General features: G+C 43.7%; 1 protein-coding gene across 2 annotated transcripts in view; it reads left to right on the forward strand.

The window, feature by feature from the left end:
• Nucleotides 1–16,967, forward strand: part of LOC147443800 (Nucleotide-diphospho-sugar transferases superfamily protein) — a 64,037-nt gene extending 47,070 nt beyond the window's left edge. For both annotated transcript variants that reach the window (XM_086526598.1, XM_086526599.1), the window contains exons 5-14: nt 12,640–12,711; nt 12,827–12,943; nt 13,041–13,118; nt 13,211–13,273; nt 13,368–13,464; nt 14,785–14,863; nt 14,952–15,160; nt 15,445–15,590; nt 15,702–15,824; nt 16,572–16,967. In XM_086526598.1, coding sequence (XP_086382724.1) covers nt 12,640–12,711; nt 12,827–12,943; nt 13,041–13,118; nt 13,211–13,273; nt 13,368–13,464; nt 14,785–14,863; nt 14,952–15,160; nt 15,445–15,590; nt 15,702–15,824; nt 16,572–16,724 — 1,137 coding nt within the window. In that variant the 3' untranslated portion in view covers nt 16,725–16,967. The remainder of the gene's footprint in view (nt 1–12,639; nt 12,712–12,826; nt 12,944–13,040; nt 13,119–13,210; nt 13,274–13,367; nt 13,465–14,784; nt 14,864–14,951; nt 15,161–15,444; nt 15,591–15,701; nt 15,825–16,571) is intronic.
• The last annotated feature ends 1,656 nt before the right edge of the window (nt 16,968–18,623 follow it).

Consider the following 18,623-nt stretch of genomic DNA (forward strand, 5'->3'; position numbering starts at 1 on the left):
CCGACATAGAGTCAGAATTCAGCAAATAAAGATTTGCAGATTTCAGCCCCTTAGCATTTTCAAATTTCAGCCTGTCTTGTCGTCGTCCTCATCGTCGTCGACATCGTCGGCAAGTCCACGCATTGTAGAGATTTGTGCAATCATAAGTAGACCGCTCTCGCCATAGAGAGTGGGGCCTTCGGAGGAGAGTTTGACAACATTCTCGTGCCGTATTCTCTTCTCTCTCTATCTCTCAGTCTCATGCACCTTCACTCACAGTGTTCATCCACTTTGTCACCAAAGGAACGCAAGGCTCTCCCTTCCGTAAGTGAAGGGAACCTTGAGGACAGTTCGGAGCACTCATCTTGAGCAAAGTTCAAACATTCATTCCGTTGCACCTAACATTGGTATCAGAGCTTTGGCAGTGTTCTATATCACTCAAGGAAAGAACCAGAAGAATCACAATAATTTTTTTGCTTGTTGCGATCGCACGAACCCAAGTTCACTTGGGTGTGTCGATTTCTAATCGTGTTTTTGAAGAGTGACAGGAAACCCAAGAAAGAAGGGCTTGTCCAGCCTCCTCGTGTGCTTCTTTTCACTCATTGAGAGCGGACCGTGCACTTAGCGGCCGGCCAATCGACATGAGGTGGGAAAAAGCAACCTTGGTGTGAGGGCAAGGTCTTCAAGGGGTGCGGCCGCGGAAAAGAGAAGAACTTCGGTGAAGAGAAGATCCTTCTCTAACACAGATTGCAAGCTAAAGAAGAACCTCAAGAAGCGAACCCCAATAATCAAGACTCCGGGCCTCACGAACCCAAGTTCGTCGTGAACTTAAGAACCAAGACGTGCAGGAACCCAAGTTCCTTGTGAACTTAAGAACTTAAGACCACAAGGACCCACAAGAACCCACGACATCAGTGGATGGTCATCACTCGAAGCGGAATGGATACTTTGCTTGGAGGTGATGAGCATGAGAGAGGCGAAGAAAAGTTTTCCCCACCCTCCCCCTTTCCCATCTACGCCAAGGATTGCATTAACTCCTATGGAGGAGTTGAAGCAGTTGTTTATGGGAAGAAAGTTAGAACGCGAAGAAAGAGAAACAGAAAGAAAGGCCTACGAAGAAACAATGGTAGCCATAGATCGTGACTACGAAGAAAGCGTGGCAGCCATAGAGCGTAAGTACGACTTGGAAGCCAAAGAAAGTCAAGCCAAATTGGATCGCGAGAACAACGAAAGACAAGCAACATTTGATCGCGAGGCCAAAGCAAGACAAGAACAGAGCGACCAACACATGAAAGAGTTCTTGCGACTCTTTTCTATTGTGCAGGCGCATTTTGCACAGATTTGGGAAAAGGAGACTCTCTCAGTCTCTTCTTCTCAAAAGCATGACACACAAGATTTGCATGATGATACGCATGATGATTTGAATGATAACGATGAGCATGATGATTTGGATGACAGTGACAAGGATGATGATTTGCATGATCAAGATGTGATTTCTCCCAAGCATGATGATTTGCATAAAGATGACGTGATTGTTCACAAGGATGATGTGTTAGTTGATACTTTTTCTAGTGAAGCTAACCTCATTGCAGAGACGATCCCTCAGGAAGAACCGATCTTGGCTCTCGAGCCTAGGTCCAAAGAACCCTCACTGGAAGTATTATGTGTTCGAATGATTAATCAGCACACATTATTCGAGTGTTCCATTCGTGATGCTTTCCTGTATTTTAGTCACTGCCCTTATGTGATCCCTTTTCATAGGCATGCCATATTGCACGATGAACATGATTCACTCATGATTGAGCACAAATGTATGCGGATTTTTCATGAAAAGCTGAAAAGTATGCATTCAAGGAAGTCACATTCCATGTCTCTTCCTTGGCACAACACAGTTGTAGAAAGAGCACATGAAAGTATGAGCACCAAGCATGGGCATTTCGGTTGTGAATCGCTATAGTTGATTGATTTAGATCAGCAAGACAAGATTCGATCTCATTGTTTGCATGTGTGTGGTGAACGGTTTGGCACTCTGTCTATTTGTTCATCTACATTACATGCATAGTATTTAGAAAAGACAAGAGTTTTTCTAGTCACTTTACATGGATTAGGTATGTTCTTGTTTTTGTGTTGGAAGTGGTTTCAGGAGTTTTCAGCCTCGGAGATTCTTGAAGAAGGTGGACCTACGTCCATATAAGAAGTGGACGCATTGAAGGAGACTCAGACGACTTTGTGTCGTTTTTGGCGCGGCCCAAAGAAGCAAGCGTTGTAGACCTTTATGAAGTTCAAGTACCGCACGACCCACACATCAGAGTGGGCCGGTGAAGAGTCCCTTCCAGGATTCCGGATGCTATAGGCGATCTCCCTCGACGCCATACTGTTCGGTACCAGTACCTCACTTTGAAAAGGAGGGGATGTCACGCGACACATCCAACCCTATGTGTCCGTGGACAAGCTACAACATGATTAGGGTTCAGTTCAGTCAAGTCAGTCTAGAATAGGAAGTGATCTGGCACTTTTGTGAGTGTGTTCGCAGACCGTGCATGTTCAGACACTTATATTAGATGCATATTCTCTGGTTGCACACAGCATGACCATCAGATTCCAATCAAATCCCATCAGTAGCATTTTTACAGTGCATAGACCTATTTTCCCTATTTTTTATATTTTTCCTTATTATTTTTAAGTGACTTTTGTTGGAAAGTAGGTAGGGCAATTTTGCTAAGTTTGTATAAATAAAAACCTAGCGCTAGTACTTTCTGGCAGAAGAGGCAACAGGAACCAAGGCTCAATAAGCAACTTCTCAGCAAGACTCCCATCTAAAGACCTAGCGTTTTGCAACTACGATACCTAGCGTTTTTCATCCACAGGACCAGCCCTGGCGTTTTTGCATGGCAGATCAGCCTCGGCAACTAAAGGACACAGCAGATCAGCCCTAGCGTTAGCAGATTACACAGCAAGGCCTAGCGTTGGGTGGTAGATTCCCCGCAACAGACAGATTTCAGCCCTAGCATTTTTGCATCAGCATAGCGTTTTGTAGAATCCCCTTGACGGAACACCAAGAAGCATCAGCGTTTTCCAGTTTTTAGCAGTCAGACATCGCAGAAGAAGTCCCGAACCTCGCAGATCTCACCTTCCCGCAGCAGATCCTCGCCGCACGGTCAGATCCCGCAAGGTTTACAGTTTCAGCCCGGAAAACGCAGATTTCAGCATCTGCGTTTTCAGCGCATCGTCGCCATCGACATCGACATCGTCACCGACATAGAGTCAGAATTCAACAGATAAATATTTGCAGATTCCAGCCCCTTAGCATTTTCAAATTTCAGTCTGTTTCGTCGTCGTCCTCATCGTCGTCAACAGCGTCGGCAAGTCCAAGCATTGTAGAGATTTGTGCAATCATAAGTAGACCGCTCTCGCCATAGAGAGTGGGGCCTTCGGAGGAGAGTTTGACAACATTCTGGTGTCGTATTCTCTTCTCGCTCTATCTCTCAGTCTCATGCACCTTCACTCACAGTGTTCATCCACTTTGTTTGTGTCCATTGCACTCTCTCACTAAAGGAACGGAAGGCTCTCCCTTCCGTAAGTAAAAGGAACCTTGAGCACAGTTCGGAGCACTCATCTTGAGCAAAGTTCAAACATTCATTCCGTTGCACCTTACATTAGGCAACATGCATTGTTCGAGTGTTTCATTCGTGATGCTTTCCTGTATTTTGTGTCACCGTCCTTATGTGATCCCTTTTCTTAGGCATGACATATTGCACGATGAACACGATTCACTCATGAATGAGCACGGATGTATGCGGATTACTCATGAAAAAATGAAATGTTTGCACCCGCACCCAAGGAATTCACATTCCATGTCTCTTCCTTGGCATGACAGTCTCAGAAAGAGCACAAGAAAGATTGAGCATCAAGCATCGGCATTTCCATTGTGATTTGCCACAGTTGATAGATTTAGATCAAAAAGATAAGTTTCGAGTCCATTGTTTATATGTGTTTGATGAACGGTTTGGCGCTCCGTCTATATGTTCATCTACATTGCATGCACAGTCTTTAAAGAAGACTAGAATTTTTCCAGTCACTTTACATGGAATGGGTATGTTCATGTTTTTGTGTCGGGAGTGGTTTCAGGAATTTTCATCCTCGGAGATATTTGAAGAAGGTAGACGCATGACTATAGACGAAGTTGAAGCATTGAAGAAGCCACAGAAGACTATGTGTCGCTTTTGACGCGGCCCAAAGAAGCAAGCATTGCAGACCTTTATGAAGTTCAAGTATCACATGATCCACGCATCAGAGTGGGCCGGCGAACCAACAGACCAGCCTTGGCGTTTTTGCATAAAAGATCAGCCTCGGCGACAACAAGACACAACACACCAGCCCAAGCGTTAGCAGTTTTCCACAGAAAGACAGATCAGTCCTAGCGTTTTTGGAGCAGCATAACAACCGGCGCTTTGCAGTTCCATCGCGACTAGACCTCAAGAAGGACCAGCGTTTTCAGTTTTCAGCAGTCAGACATGGCAGTAGAACCCCCGAACCTCGCAGATCTCACCTTCCCGTAGCAGATCCTCGCCGCACGGTCAGATCCATCGAAGTTTGGAGTTTCAGCTCAGAAAACACAGATTTCAGCATCTGCATTTTTAGTGCGTCGTCGTCGCATCGTCGCCATCGACATCGTCACCGACATAGAGTCAGAATTCAGTAGATAAAGATATGCAGATTTCAGCCATTAGCATTTTCAGATTTAAGCCCGACTCGTCGTCCTCCTCATCGTCGTCGACATCGTCGGCAAGTCCAAAGCATTGTAGAGAGTTGTGCAATCAATAGTAGACCGCTCTCGCCATAGAGAGTGGGGCCTTCGGAGGAGGGTTTTGACAACATTGTGGTGTTGTATTCTTCTCTCTCTATCTCTTTGTCTCAGCACCTTCATTCACAAGTGTTTATTCACTTTGTTTGTGTCCATTGCACTCTCTCACTAAAGGAACGGAAGGCTCTCCCTTCTCTAAGAAAAAAAGGAACCTTAAGCATAGTTCGGAGCACTCATCTTGAGCAAAGTTCAACATTCACTTCCGCTGCACCTTACATGAGACAACCAATCAATTCTTCTTGTAGGAAGAGTTTAATCCGAATCTGTAGTAATCAACCATGAACGTGACACCCTCTAGCCATCATGACTTAGAGGAAAAATACGAGAGTATGGAAGAAGAAGTGGAATAGGAAGTTGAAGAAGAAGTGCGGATGAATTCAGAGGCACAATTGAATCCAGGTGACAAGGACAATGGAAGCCGAAGTCAATGGTCATATAGAACTTTCTTGCTTATTCTTAGGATCCACTTAATGCAAAACATTGTCAAAGTGCAGCAGCAGGTGTGTTGATAAGGAAATATGCGGGAAAATGAAATGGAATGAAATGTTACATTATACGTCTTCAAAAGGCACAATCTTGGTGGATCTAATCCAATGTCTGCGTACAAAAATAAAAATGAAGTGAAGCAAATTGAAAGACTAAAATCATCATCATCATCATTAGTGCCCGAGGATGCCGGGCATCAGGCGTTGTCCGAGAAAGTACTGCATCCATTGCTGAAGAGCTTCGTCAATGTCCGCCTTTGTAAATAGTCGTAGTAGGCGTCGTGCTAGAATAGTTAATGATCCTCTGATGGAGCCTCCGTTGATGTTGTGGTCGCCTCGTAGACATGGGCGTCTAGCTCTCCGGAGCTCAATGGCTCTATCAACTAATATACCTTTGGTATAAGTGGGCTCTGAAGTCTGCTGTGAAGCATGCTCATCTGGTTGCTGAGTCCTTGCTCTAAAGAAGTCAGTAATCTCCCTCTGTGAATGTCTCCCATTGCATGATCTCCTTAAGAGAGTCTCCCTGTGTCTGCGTAGCTCTAGCAAAAACAACCCGAGGCATCTCTGATCCTGATATCTCATGACTCTAGCCAATGGTCCAAAGCCCTCTCTGAATAGACAATGAAAGCGACCTCGTATCTCATAGTATACAGTACAATGACAAATGTGATGTAACTTTGTCTCTGGCTCTATATGACACAAATGGTATATCCTGGCCTCAACTAGTATTCTCCTAAATCTGCCAGACTCACTCTCTAGCTGATGCGATGATGTGTGCATCTGACCAATAGCACATCTGTCACGTGACACATCCAACCCTATGTGTCCGTGGACAAGCTACAACATGATCAGGGTTCAGTTCAGTCAAGTCAGTCTAGAATATGTAGTGATCTGGCACTTTTGTAAGTCTGTTCGTAGACTGTGCATGACCAGTCACTTAGATTAGATGCATATCCTCCGGTTGCACACAACATGATCATAAGCATTCCCATCAGATTTCCATAAGAACCCAACAGGAGCATTTTTTCAGTGCATAGACCTATTTTCCCTATTTTTGACATTTTTCACTTATTATTTTCAAGTGACTTTTGTGGAAAGTAGGTAGGGCAATTTTGCTAAGTTTATATATATAGAAACCTAGCGCTAGCACTTTCTGGCAGAAGAGGCAGCAGGAGCACCTTGCTCAAAAGGCAACTTCTCAGCAGAACCCCACAGAGGCCTAGCGTTTTGCAAGAGACTGCAACACCTAGCGTTTTTGGACGAGAGCAGCCATCGTTTTGGCTTATGCATCATCTTGGTGACAGAACCCCATCAGATCAGCCTAGCGTTTTGCATTGCAAACCACCGGTAACAGCAGAAGACAAAGATCAGCCCTAGCGTATTTGCATGTGCATCACACTTCAGCGTTTTGCAGATTCGTTGTGACGGAACCTCATTAAGCACCAGCGTTTTCAGTTTTTAGTAGTCAAACATTGCAGTAGAACCCCCGAACCTCGCAAATCTCACCTTCCCGCAACAAATCTTCGCCGCACGGTTAGATCCCGCGAAGTTTGCAGCTTCAGCCCGGAAAACACAGATTTCAACATCTGCGTTTTCAGCGCGTCGTCATCGTACCATCGTCATCGACATAGAGTCAGAATTCAGCAGATACAAGATTTGCAGATTTCAGCCCTTAGCATTCTCAGATTCCAGTCCGTCACATCGTTGTCCTCATCGTTGTCGACATCGTCGGTAAGTCCAAGCATTGTAGAGATTTGTGTAATCAATAGTAGACCGCTCTCGTCATAGAGAGTGCTATCGGAGGAGGGTTTGACAACATTCTGGTGTCGTATTCTCTTCTCTCTCTAACTCTCAGTCTCATGCACCTTCATGCACAGTGTCCATTCACTTTGTTTGTGTCCATTGCACTCTCTCATTAAAGAACGGAAGGCTCTCCCTTCTATAAGTGAAAGGAATCCTTGAGCATAGTCCGGAGCACTCATCTTGAGCAAAGTTCAACATTCACTTCCGCTGCACCTTACAACATCGTATCCCATAGGATAAATGAGTATCCATATAGGCCGGTCTGATCAGATATCCGTCTTTTGTTAGCTGGAGAAGATGCTCTCTATAGAAATCCATCTTCGTGCCCAACTCTTGTGTTGTGCTCTTGGTATCTAGCTGAATCAAGTCCTGACGTATGAGTCTAGTGATCTCTGTCCGTGTGAGAGATAGGGAGGGTGCATCCAAGGAGTATTGGAATGGAGGGAGTCTATCCATGCTGAAGCCATGTGACTGAAACCATGATGTTATCTGCCCATACCAACATGTTGTGTCCCCCTGCAACGCTAGCTGTTGAGACGACTCAAGGGCTAGCTCGACATATCTGTCTCTGGGAAGGTCCCATAAATTATGCATGAAGGATACTGATCTAGTAAGGGTCTCGACCGCGATAGGGGGGGCAGCTAGCTCGGCTTGAACAATCTCATGTGGCACTGAGGCCTAAGGCCGAATCATTCGAGAGATCATAGAGATTAGAGGCCTCTCCATACATCTCCATCTATCAGTGCTACCATATATGCCATGGTTGTCCATCGAGGGTCCCCAAATCTGAACCCCATAAAGCATAGCTGAAGCCACTAGAGTGTCAAAAAGCCAGAGCTTTGTTCGAGGTTCCTGAAATTGAACCTGCGAATACATCTCCTCCCAAGGCTTCATAAGCTCTCGTCAATCTAGTTTTTGCTACTCTCCTCAATGAAAACACCGGTCCAATGAAGACTACCCCAAGATAGGTGTATGCATCTGTCTACTCCACCGTCTCCTCGCCATATGTAAAAGTCGGTGCTGACCTCTTGACCCACGGTGGTGTGGTGTTAAACACCATAACCTTGGTTTTCCCCAAGTTAACAGACAATCCACTATCGTGGGCAAGTGTGTACAAAGCATCTAAATGACGCTACATCCCCTTTGGGGAGTCAGAAATCAACACAATATCATTAGCATATAACAATAGTGGGATCCATGTCCCTGCCAATTGTGCTCCTCTATCACCATCCCTCTCAATGTAGTTAGCAACCTCATTCACATACATGCCAAATAGTGTAGGAGATTGCAGGCTGCTTTGTTTCACCCCAATCGTGGAGTGAACCAAATAAGAAATCCCCTCTAGAGTGCATACATACCCCACTACTGACTTGTATAGAGTTATGATCCACCAAATCAACTCTTTGGGTACCCCCATCTCCTGCAGTCTACGCATCAATCTAGCTTTGGGCACTATATCGAAGGCTTTGCGGAAATCCACAAAGCAACAATAGAGCCGTCTCCCACAAGATCTTCCCTCCTCAATAATGGCTCTGAGTGTCAAAATATGATCAAGAGTAGAGAAACCTCTCCTGAAACCCGCCTGTCCTGCTACCTGTACACCCTCTCTCTTTGCCCATCTACTCAACTGTTGCTCAAGGATGCGGATCTGGAACTGTATAGAGGGATGATGCATACTGACCCTGAAACCGGCCCATGGTGGGGTGGTAGGCGTTGGCTTTCACCCGAAATTCTTTACTTTAGACACACACACAGAGCACTTTGCAAAGAGAACCTACAACGGGAATTAACACTTAAGAACACACGGCTCGGAAGCTAGAATGCCCCGAGCAGACGCCGACAACCTGTAGGTCCCAAAATTGGCGCCCCTTTCGGTATTTCTTTATACTTTGAGAGGGTAAATTTACAAAGTAGAGTCTTGGGAATCCTTTGTCTATATCCAACTAGATACCACTTGATTTGGCCAAATTTCGGCATCATAACGGCCCCAAAACCTGCGCGAAACCAATTCCCCTGCTGGAACTCACTTCCATTGGCATAAACCCTCTGATTCCTGCCCAAAAACAGTAAATTCAGCACACTGTATTTATTGGTTTTTGCCCTGTTTTCAGCCCCAAACAGTGCCCTGACTGTCCTCTGCGAGTGGGGCACTATTCCCAATGGTTTTGGCGTCCGTATGGCTGAAAAACGGTCAATTTACAGCGCATACACAGCGCTGAAAACGCACCTGTACGGTGAGGTTATGACCCTCACCGGTGCCTGCTTTGGAGTAGCAGTTAGCTACCCCTGTTCCTGTTCAAGGAGGCTCTTGCCTCAACACAAAAGCATGAACCCACATAGCTGTACATCAGTCAAACGAAGAGCCCTCTTGTGGGGTATCACATAATTGCACGTAGGGGAGAGAGAGAGTAGTGTGTAGTGTGTAGGTCATCACTCCTAGCACCACACTGTACATAGAGAGGAAAGCATGCACTCCATAGCTCTTAACCTGTGATAGGTTCTCAATGAAGCATCCTCCTAGCATAAATCGAGCGTCCCCTCTGCTGCCCTTGACCTGTAATGCATCTATGAACAAATAGATGCAAAAAGGGGAAGATTTCCATGGCTGCCAAAACCTGCGTATCGCTGAAAACGCAGCAAAACAGCCCTGTAAACACGCATCTGATGCCTTCCAATGCTGAAAATGAGCTCCTTGGACCTAGGCAAAGTCATGGGAAGCTCAAAAATGGAGAGAAATGGCTGAAAATGAGAGTTAACAGCCTCCAAAACTGCTCCAAAAAGTCAGTTACGAGTTCTGTTCTCCCAAACTTGGTAAATTGACCAAAAAGTGCCACTTGGCACTCATGCATGCAATTTCTCGGCATTGGGTTTCCTGCTTAAAAATCTCTCAACTGGTGTATCAATTGACTTTGTAGCAGAGTACTAAAATGTTCCCCTTGTCATACCAGAGGTAATGACGCGAACACATTTCACGGCCCAAAATAGCAGTGCCCTAATTTTTAGGAGATGCTTCCGTCAGGCTCCCGCTGGTCTTCTGACCATCTATCCTCATTGGGACCGCATCCAAAAATGCAATGTGGCCCAACTGTCGGATACTTTTTGTTGGTAGTCCCACCTTGACTTTACGCCTTAATTGAGTTCACTTCCTAGTATCCACCAACTTGCTAAGTGCGACGGGGGAACCTATATGATCTTGCTCTGAGCCTAGACATCCTCTTACCATACGAATTCCAGTGCCGACCACTTCCCGTCTGCAGGTGAAACTATCGTTCACATTGGCCATACAATGTCCGACCATTTGCAACTTCAAAAAGAGGGTCTTGAAAATTAAACAAAAATCATTGGAAAGAAACCAACAACTAAGGTTAGCAGTTGCCATGTCCTCGTGACAGACCCCATGGGCCATACCTCCGTAGAAGTGATGATTGGTAGGGGAGAGTGCTCATGGAAGAGTCGCCATGCCTCGCCTAAATCCTTGCTCAAAAACAACTGATATAAATCCTGCTCTAGTCGAGCTAGAAACACCCTCTTCTTTCGTCGTACCAAATTGCAAGCAATCCATGATTTCCTGTGAGTAATAACTCCTAGAAGTGCCTCCCTTTGAAGTCGGGCTCTGGTCTCTCTGCACTCCTCATCATACGAGCTATTCTGGGGTATGCTGCCAGAACGTCATCACTGCCCAGGCTCAGTGTGTGGGTATGCCTCTACTGCTGCATCCTGTAGTGTCTTTATTAATATATAAGTGCGCTCCCGTAGAGGTCTCCTCGGATCCTCTGTCCACAAGTGTCTGTAGATACCATCTATGTAGACAGAATCAGTCTCCGAAGTAAAAGTGTACTGGGTATGCGTAGATCTCTGTGCTAGTCGAGCTGTACTGAACTGGAATGAGACTGTAAACGTGAGGAGAGCATGATCTATTGCTACCACAATAGGCGTGGGCGCGACTCTAAAGTCTTGTACAGAGGGTATGAAACTGGGTTGAGCCAAAACATAATCCACTGTGCTAGCCCCATGTCTATGAGGAAAACAAGTGAACCCACTCGACGTTAGAAATCTTTGGAGGCCATTCAAGATGGCGAGTCCATGTGCAGTCCCCAAATCTGTCAGATGTCCCCCATATCCAGTGTGCTCTTCATCTTGCGAACGCCTGGCCAATCCCAAATCACTAACATCCAATTCTCTCAATATTTCCTCTGAGGTATCGTAGAAAGTTGTCTGAGACTGGCCCGTCCTGTCATTAAAGTCTCCCAAAAGAATGACATCTGCATCCCTAAAGAACTCCCATATGTCCTCATCCAATATCATGTACGGTGACTGTCCCCTGTGCAATGCATAATGAGATGTGCTGGGGGCAAAATAGCATATTGCAATGTAGAGTGGCCTCCCTGTCTCCGCTCTCACTCTGACCCACATATATTTGGCCTGCTCATCTCTCTGAACAATACAAATGAGGGGTTGAAGCTCCTCCTTGAATAGGACTGCCACTCCTCCTGACCCCGTCCTCTATGTGTTGATCTCACATCTTGCCTACAGGTAGTCTTCCAATGGTATCCCGTCACTCTAGGTAATGTGCCGCTAGGAGTCTGATGCGTTTCTGAGTAAAAAATAATTTCTCTTTCATTAAAGCTATCCTCATATGCGCCTACATCCAACTTCATTGATCCATTACAATTCCATGCTGCCATTTTAAGGCTGGTCCCATAGGCTTGCACCGTCATGCGGTGCGCTTTTGAAAGCACACTGTATGTAAAGCGTGAGGGCAATGTACTTCTCATTGTTGTTCTATATGTGGATGATTTGTTGATCACCGGCACATATTGCTAAATTTAAGGCTGATTTGAATGCTACTTTCAAGATGAAAGATTTGGGGCTGTTGCATCATTACCCCCAGCTCAAGAGGGACGTGGATTCTTTTGTGCGGACTTGCATGGTACATGAGAAGATGAAGTATGAAAGGCACAAAGCGACAGCACTCCTCCAGCCTTTACCGATTCCAGATCAACTGCGGGAGAGTATTCTACGGATTTTATTTCTGATCTTCCAAACAATTAGGGTGGGCTTGATGGCATGTGGACTCTATTGGATAGATTCAGCAAGCAGCCTCACTTTGTATCAGTAAAGAATGTCGTGAAGGCTGATCACTTGGCTAACCTGTTTATTCACAGTAGGGGTGGTTGTAGCAAGCCTACCTGGCAGGCAAAGCCAGTGTGTCGGTGACATTAGCAACCTGAAGTTGTAGAATTCACCTGCATATCACACATATGGGAATGCCCATAGACCCGATGACCACAGCCTTTGGTAACTTGTCTTATGATTGCCTATAAAGTGAAAAACAACGTGCATTCAACTGTAAAAAAGCATGTTGTGAAAGCATAAACTGGATGATTAGTTCTTCTCTCTTCTTTAACATTTTGGGTAGCTGGATTAATGTGAAATTGTATTAAGCTTTTCTTGTGATGGTCGCAAAGATATGATATGGGTTATCTTAATAAATAATTGTCCTCGCAGGGTCAAGTGACTGCAAAAGTAATTGTGGCTGGCTTGTCTACCACTTGCAGCCAAAAAATACATAACCAACTGGTGATTACTTGTCTTTTCTTGCTAAAAGCCTGTTTTGTTCAGTGACTAGTGGGTGGACATGTGATCATAGGCCTTCACAAGAAATGGTTGTGCTTATATACATGTACCATGATAGGCAGGTATTGATTCAATGCACAAGGAAACCAAGTATGTGCTATTCTTAGATGATGATGTGAGGCTTCATCCGGGCACACTGGGCGCTCTGGCAGCCAGCATAGAGGAGAATCCAAAGGTTGTAGCTAATTTTGCTGCTGACAGTTCATGCTGTCAGCTATCAGCTTGTTCTGTGGGAGGCTGTTAATCCTCCACTGACTTTTTTAATTGTGCAGATTTTTGTTTTGACAGGCTACCCTTTTGATATTCCATCAGGAAGCTTGGGCAGTTATTGCATGTTTGAATATCACATGGTAAATTAAAATTGCTTTGACTGACCACACTTCACATGCTAAGTTGCTGCTAGCAGGTAAGTTTATACTGAACTGATGAATGGTTTATGTAGCCTTGCTCTATGGGCTTTGCAACAGGTGGACGGACGTTTTTTCTTTGGGGAGGATGCATGATGGTATACACATTTACCAGACAATAATTTTGCATCTTTTCTTTGCTCCTTTCTCATTGTTGGCCAGCCATAGCTAATAAAGCAAGAAACTTTTCAGATGCATGCTGATGATTTTCGGGAAAATCGATATGGAATGGTAACTGGACTACGTTATGGTGGCTACTCAGATGACATGACACTTGCTGCAGTGGCAGGTATGCCTGGCTTGTTTTAACTTTTTCAGGGACATCAATGTCAACAGAAGGTTGAAACAACCTATGGGGACAAGTACATCCATGACATTAGTACATTCCGCTTTGGGGTTGACTACAGATAAGAACTCACAAAATTACAGGAAAAGGCACTAGACGATTGGGTTGATAGACTAGGCTGAACGTTTTAAAAGTATATAACACCTGAGAACCTCGGCTATCTATTCCCAACCTAGGGGCTTCTTGAAATCTTCAATGAGGCTCTGTCTCTGCAGTATAGGCAGCCCATTTCAGTTGCTTCCTCGCTTCGTAATCCTCTGTTAGCTCTTGCTTTCTATTAGTTGGGGTGACCTCATTTGCCATCTATATATTAGTTTCTTATACAATATTTTGATCCTCTCTTTCATGTGTTTGCGTGTCCTCCCTTTATGGTTACCTCAATCCATGAATGTTATCGGCTCTCCTTTGGTCTCCCAAATAAATGTATGCCTCTCCTGTCTCAAAGCAACATAAGCTCATGTTCTACTACACTGTGAGCACTTCTCCTTTGAAGCGATGCATCTTCCTTGTTGGAATTAACTCTCCGTTCTAAAAATATTGAAGTCAAAATTGAGCCCAAGATACACTTTTTGGACATACTTTGCTGGCTTTACTTGGTGTACGTACACTTAGATCCAAGTTTGCCAACCGATAAAGCAAGTCGTATTGTGGAAGGTGACAAGCTTGGTCTTTTTCAGGGCTTATAGTCGGACTCTCAGTACTCATAGTAATTGAGTGCCTCTGTGAGGTTCTGTATTAGTATGAGGTTCATATATGATATGACTACATAGTATGTCCACTTCCCCTCCATAATACTGCCTGGTCTGCTTTGTGGGTTCATGTTCAAGATTAGTTATCATATTAAGGTAAAGCTCAAATAAGATTGTTGGTTGATCTCCCTTGTGTTGTAATAGGTCTTTTAGTGTCCCTGGTGTACCCGCACGACTCTGATCATCAATGTGATCTTTCTAGTCATTAAATCGACTGTAAGTTAGGACTCGCCAAATTTATGAGAGATACAAAATTGTTCATAGCTTGATTTAACAAAAGTGAGCGGCAGTATGTCTTTACAATGGAGGGCCATTGGATAGGTTACATTGTACGAAGAATCCGTTCATAAGAAAAAGCATGTTCCCAGTCCAACTGACTTCTCGAGTCTTTGATTAAGATAGACAAGTATCAAATGCAATAGGGGTTTGTTAATGCCTGACAGAAAATACTAACCTTGTCACATCCAGCAAATTGATTTCATCAATTTTCTGTGTGTTTGTGCATGTATTACAGGAGCGAACAAGAGGTTGATCAGTTCGCCTCCAGTTGCAATCTTTTTCCACCCTCTTGCAAAGAATATCACTTTTTCACAGTATAACAACAAATAGACCTTGTGGTTTTCAATGATTGTTTGAACTCTTCTACTATTTGAAGCTGACAGAGGTTTTCTCTGTTTTCAGATACTGGAACTACTTGAGAAAGCAAACCTTTGTGTTAGAATCATACAACACTCATGTGAACTGGCTAATGAACCGGGCTCTGTTTTATTCACATTGCTGGTTATCCTGGAGCTTTGTTTTGCCCTTTGTAATGTCTGCAGTGCAGTTACTAGCACTTTTCAGATTTCTTTTGGGCAGCGTATATCTTGTGCGCGGCTTTCACATTAATGGTTGGTAAATTTTTTTCAGAAGCTTGAATTGTTGTCCTTCGGCTGGAGTCTGAGCTTATTGATGCTTATCAAAAACTGTGATGTGCTCATACAATGTTGAAATATTTCAATTTCTCTGGCTCAACTTCTTTGAAAAGGTTTTACTGTAGTAGGCTGCTTGATCAATGGTACTACACATTTAATGAGGAAATGCCACATTATGTCAGTGTCTTTCAATTTAGTGTTGTGACCATTTTTTGAAGGGTCCTGTACTAATAATGAGCGTTTGTTACTCTGTTGGGCAGGTCTTATCTTTGCGTGCTGTCACTTTGTGTGTGTGATGATCGAGATGGTTTCCCTGCGACATCTTTCAAGGGTGGAGATAGATTTATGCAATGCTCTGTCGCCGGAGCAGGAGCCGTTTTCAATCAAGACCTTCAACTGGTTTCTTGTGAGCGACTTTCTAGTTTGATAGGAGTAATCATATATGAATTATCTGCTCGTTTGGGATGAATGCAGGAAGGCATAGAGGTTTGAAAACTTATTCTGGATTAATCTGCAGGTTTTCTGGGCTCTTATTGTTGACAACTTTCTGTACCCTGTTTCTGCTGTGTATTCTCATTTCACCCAGTCAATTGACTGGGCTGGTGTGAGATACCATCTGCGTAATGGAAAGATTCACAAGGTATGCAAACTAAATGACGATACCGTCAAGTGAGGGGGAATATGGCATAAATCATGTTGAAGAGTTACTCTGCCCAGTTCACGCATCTTGTAAAGGCTTTTTTGATAGATAATTTTGTTCTTAGCCAGATCTAGTAAATTATGTTTATCATCAACTTCTGCAGAGGGATGTTCTTTTGAAGGGAGAAAAAATGAAAGATAGCTACGGGAGGGTTTGTAAGTGGGATTAAAGTCAACTGTTTAATCAGTGACTATCCTAGAATAGGTTCTCTCTAGTTTGTGCTTGAAAGCTGTTTGAGTAAGCACATACATCCATCATCAGGTTTGTGAAGCCTGCTAGATTGGGTCTGTAATGAATCAATCTGCTTGTGCATTAAAGTCCTGACGGTCTCCTAGGAGATTAGTATGTTGCCTTGGTGTTTCAGGAAAGTTACCCTTAAAAAACTTGATTTCTCCTCCTTGGGCAAATCATGTGTCAGGGCCCGTTGTCAAACACTTTAATCCTCCTTGGGAAACTGGACCGGCAGTGATCATGAGCGATGTCTATGCATGGCTCTTGTCTGAGGGTATGGAGCATCATAGTACATGGCTCATACCTGTAAGGGGAATTGCCCAACCCAAGTGTATTAGCCTCTTTTTGTGCTCTGCAAACAAAGCCTGCTTGGATGAGTAGTTTGGTTCAGGGTTATTTTTAGTAAGCTTTCTGCTGATGTAATTAATGCAGCCTTTTTATAAAAAAAATCTGCAGATAGACAGGAAATGTAATGGTGCTAGCATAAAAGCCGAAACCTCCGCTAAGATATGCTGCTCATCAACAAAAGGGTCGTGGGAAAAGCGTCTACACGAGCCATCCCAGCAGCTCCGAAAGGGGGTCAAATTCTCAAGAGCAGAGCTCTATTAAGCGGTTATAAAATGCAGGTGGCTGATCTCATTTTTTGATACATTCCCCATTCTTTTGTATCCTAAACCCCATTTCTGCGGAAGAATAGAAGCCAGACAGAGAGCATTCTTTCACCTTTTGTGATATGATTGTACATTGACATTTTTGTAGATGATAGTCTTCAGCTTGAGCCTTATCTCTACATGTTTGAGGAGCAATGAGCTTGTATGATCACTTGTTAACATTAAAGACAATCCTTACACATTTGGAACTGGGTCTCAGAAGGGTGTACTGCCCATCCATCATAGCCAAATTTGGATGTGCAAAATTATGTGAGATTAACCACATAATGTTTTACACAAAATAAGCCAATAGCATGTTTACACAAGGGATATGTGAATGGCCATGTTTTCACACTGCCATAATTGGACACATCATTAATCCATGTTTGCATCCACACAGGCGGCCATTGTGACTCTTCACCTCGTAGACTTTTCGGAAACTTTGGCTGTGTGTAACCATGAGCACTCCTTATGAATGTGTAACTTATGAATGTGTGTGTGTGAAATGGAGAAATATTCATCTATGTTGCCAAAGGCCTTAAAGACTTATGGATCAAACATCTCCATATGTTCCGATAGCCCATTATAAAAAACAAGTGATCAAATCAAGAGGCTTGCTGCGAGATACATGATGAGCTAGCCATGAGAGAATGTACATCTTCTTAATACCTATCAAGTCTGTCTAATAAGGAAGCTGCCAAACATAACAAATGTGTTCTTGTAGACTTTCCAATGAAGTAAAAACTTTGACAATCTGAATGGCAAATTACATCTTCTACCAATTAAGCTGGAAAATTGACAAATTCGAGAAATTGTGTGTAATCCTATGGCCTCTACCTATTTGCTAATAGCGCATTTTTTAAGGATGAAAAAACAAAGTTAGAATTCTAGTTGTGCCAAAAAGGGTAAGCAATTTATTTCTTAGCTCCTTGTGCAAGTCAAATGCTAATTTGAAGCACATCTTCTAAAGATTGATCTCTTGATTAGGCTGTCATTATGGGTATTATCACTTATATTTTCACATATGCCATTGCTTCATGGCATCATCTCATCCTGCTTGAACTTTGCAAGGGGGGTTCAATGTAGCTACCTCCTCCATAGAGATAAGAGGGGCTTGTAAGAAGGATTCCCAAATATGGGTAGGCACTGACCTCGTCTTGGTAAAGGTTCACAAGCAAATCACACTCTCTTGTGTGCATAGCTTTGTAATGCTCTGTAGTCACTTTGGTTAGTGAGCAATGAGAATTTTATCTCCATAAAGGAGTAAGGGTGCTTGATAGCCGTGAAACTCTATCTTCCTCTCTATCAATATAGGCGGCTCATACCTCATTGATATACACTTGTGATGTCGGGGTGTCATATCAAAAGCCTAATGATAGGTTTGATGGCATGTGCTCGAACTTGCTCAATGATAGCTCAAAGTGTAAATACCTGATCGAGCCTAGAGAATCATCTCCATAATTCAGCCCAACCCATGCTCTAAGACACTCTCCCTTTGCTCAACAATGGAGCTCATGGTCAAGCACAAAAGCATAAAGCTCAACCAATGTGGGGTCTTTCATGATAGAACGATAGTTCCCATGGAGCACATGATCCCCAACCTCCATTATCAGCACAATAGTGTTAGTGCCCTTGCTCTCAAAAAAGCCTTTGCTAATGGCTCTATTCAACATGCGTGCCACCAAAGGTAACTATGCCTATAGAGTGTGACATATATGCTCAACAATTAAAACATTGTGGTCATGTGATTTGCTCGTGTAGTCCATCTAATTGGCATTGAAGAAAGTGAAAGTCCACAGTTAGCACCCATGTGGTAATGGTAGAGTAGATGAACTGGCCCTATATATAAACTACTCGA

This window comes from Adiantum capillus-veneris, chromosome 13 (assembly GCF_014529385.1).
Source record: "Adiantum capillus-veneris isolate H3 chromosome 13, ASM1452938v2, whole genome shotgun sequence".
NCBI classification, from domain to species: Eukaryota; Viridiplantae; Streptophyta; class Polypodiopsida; order Polypodiales; family Pteridaceae; genus Adiantum; species Adiantum capillus-veneris.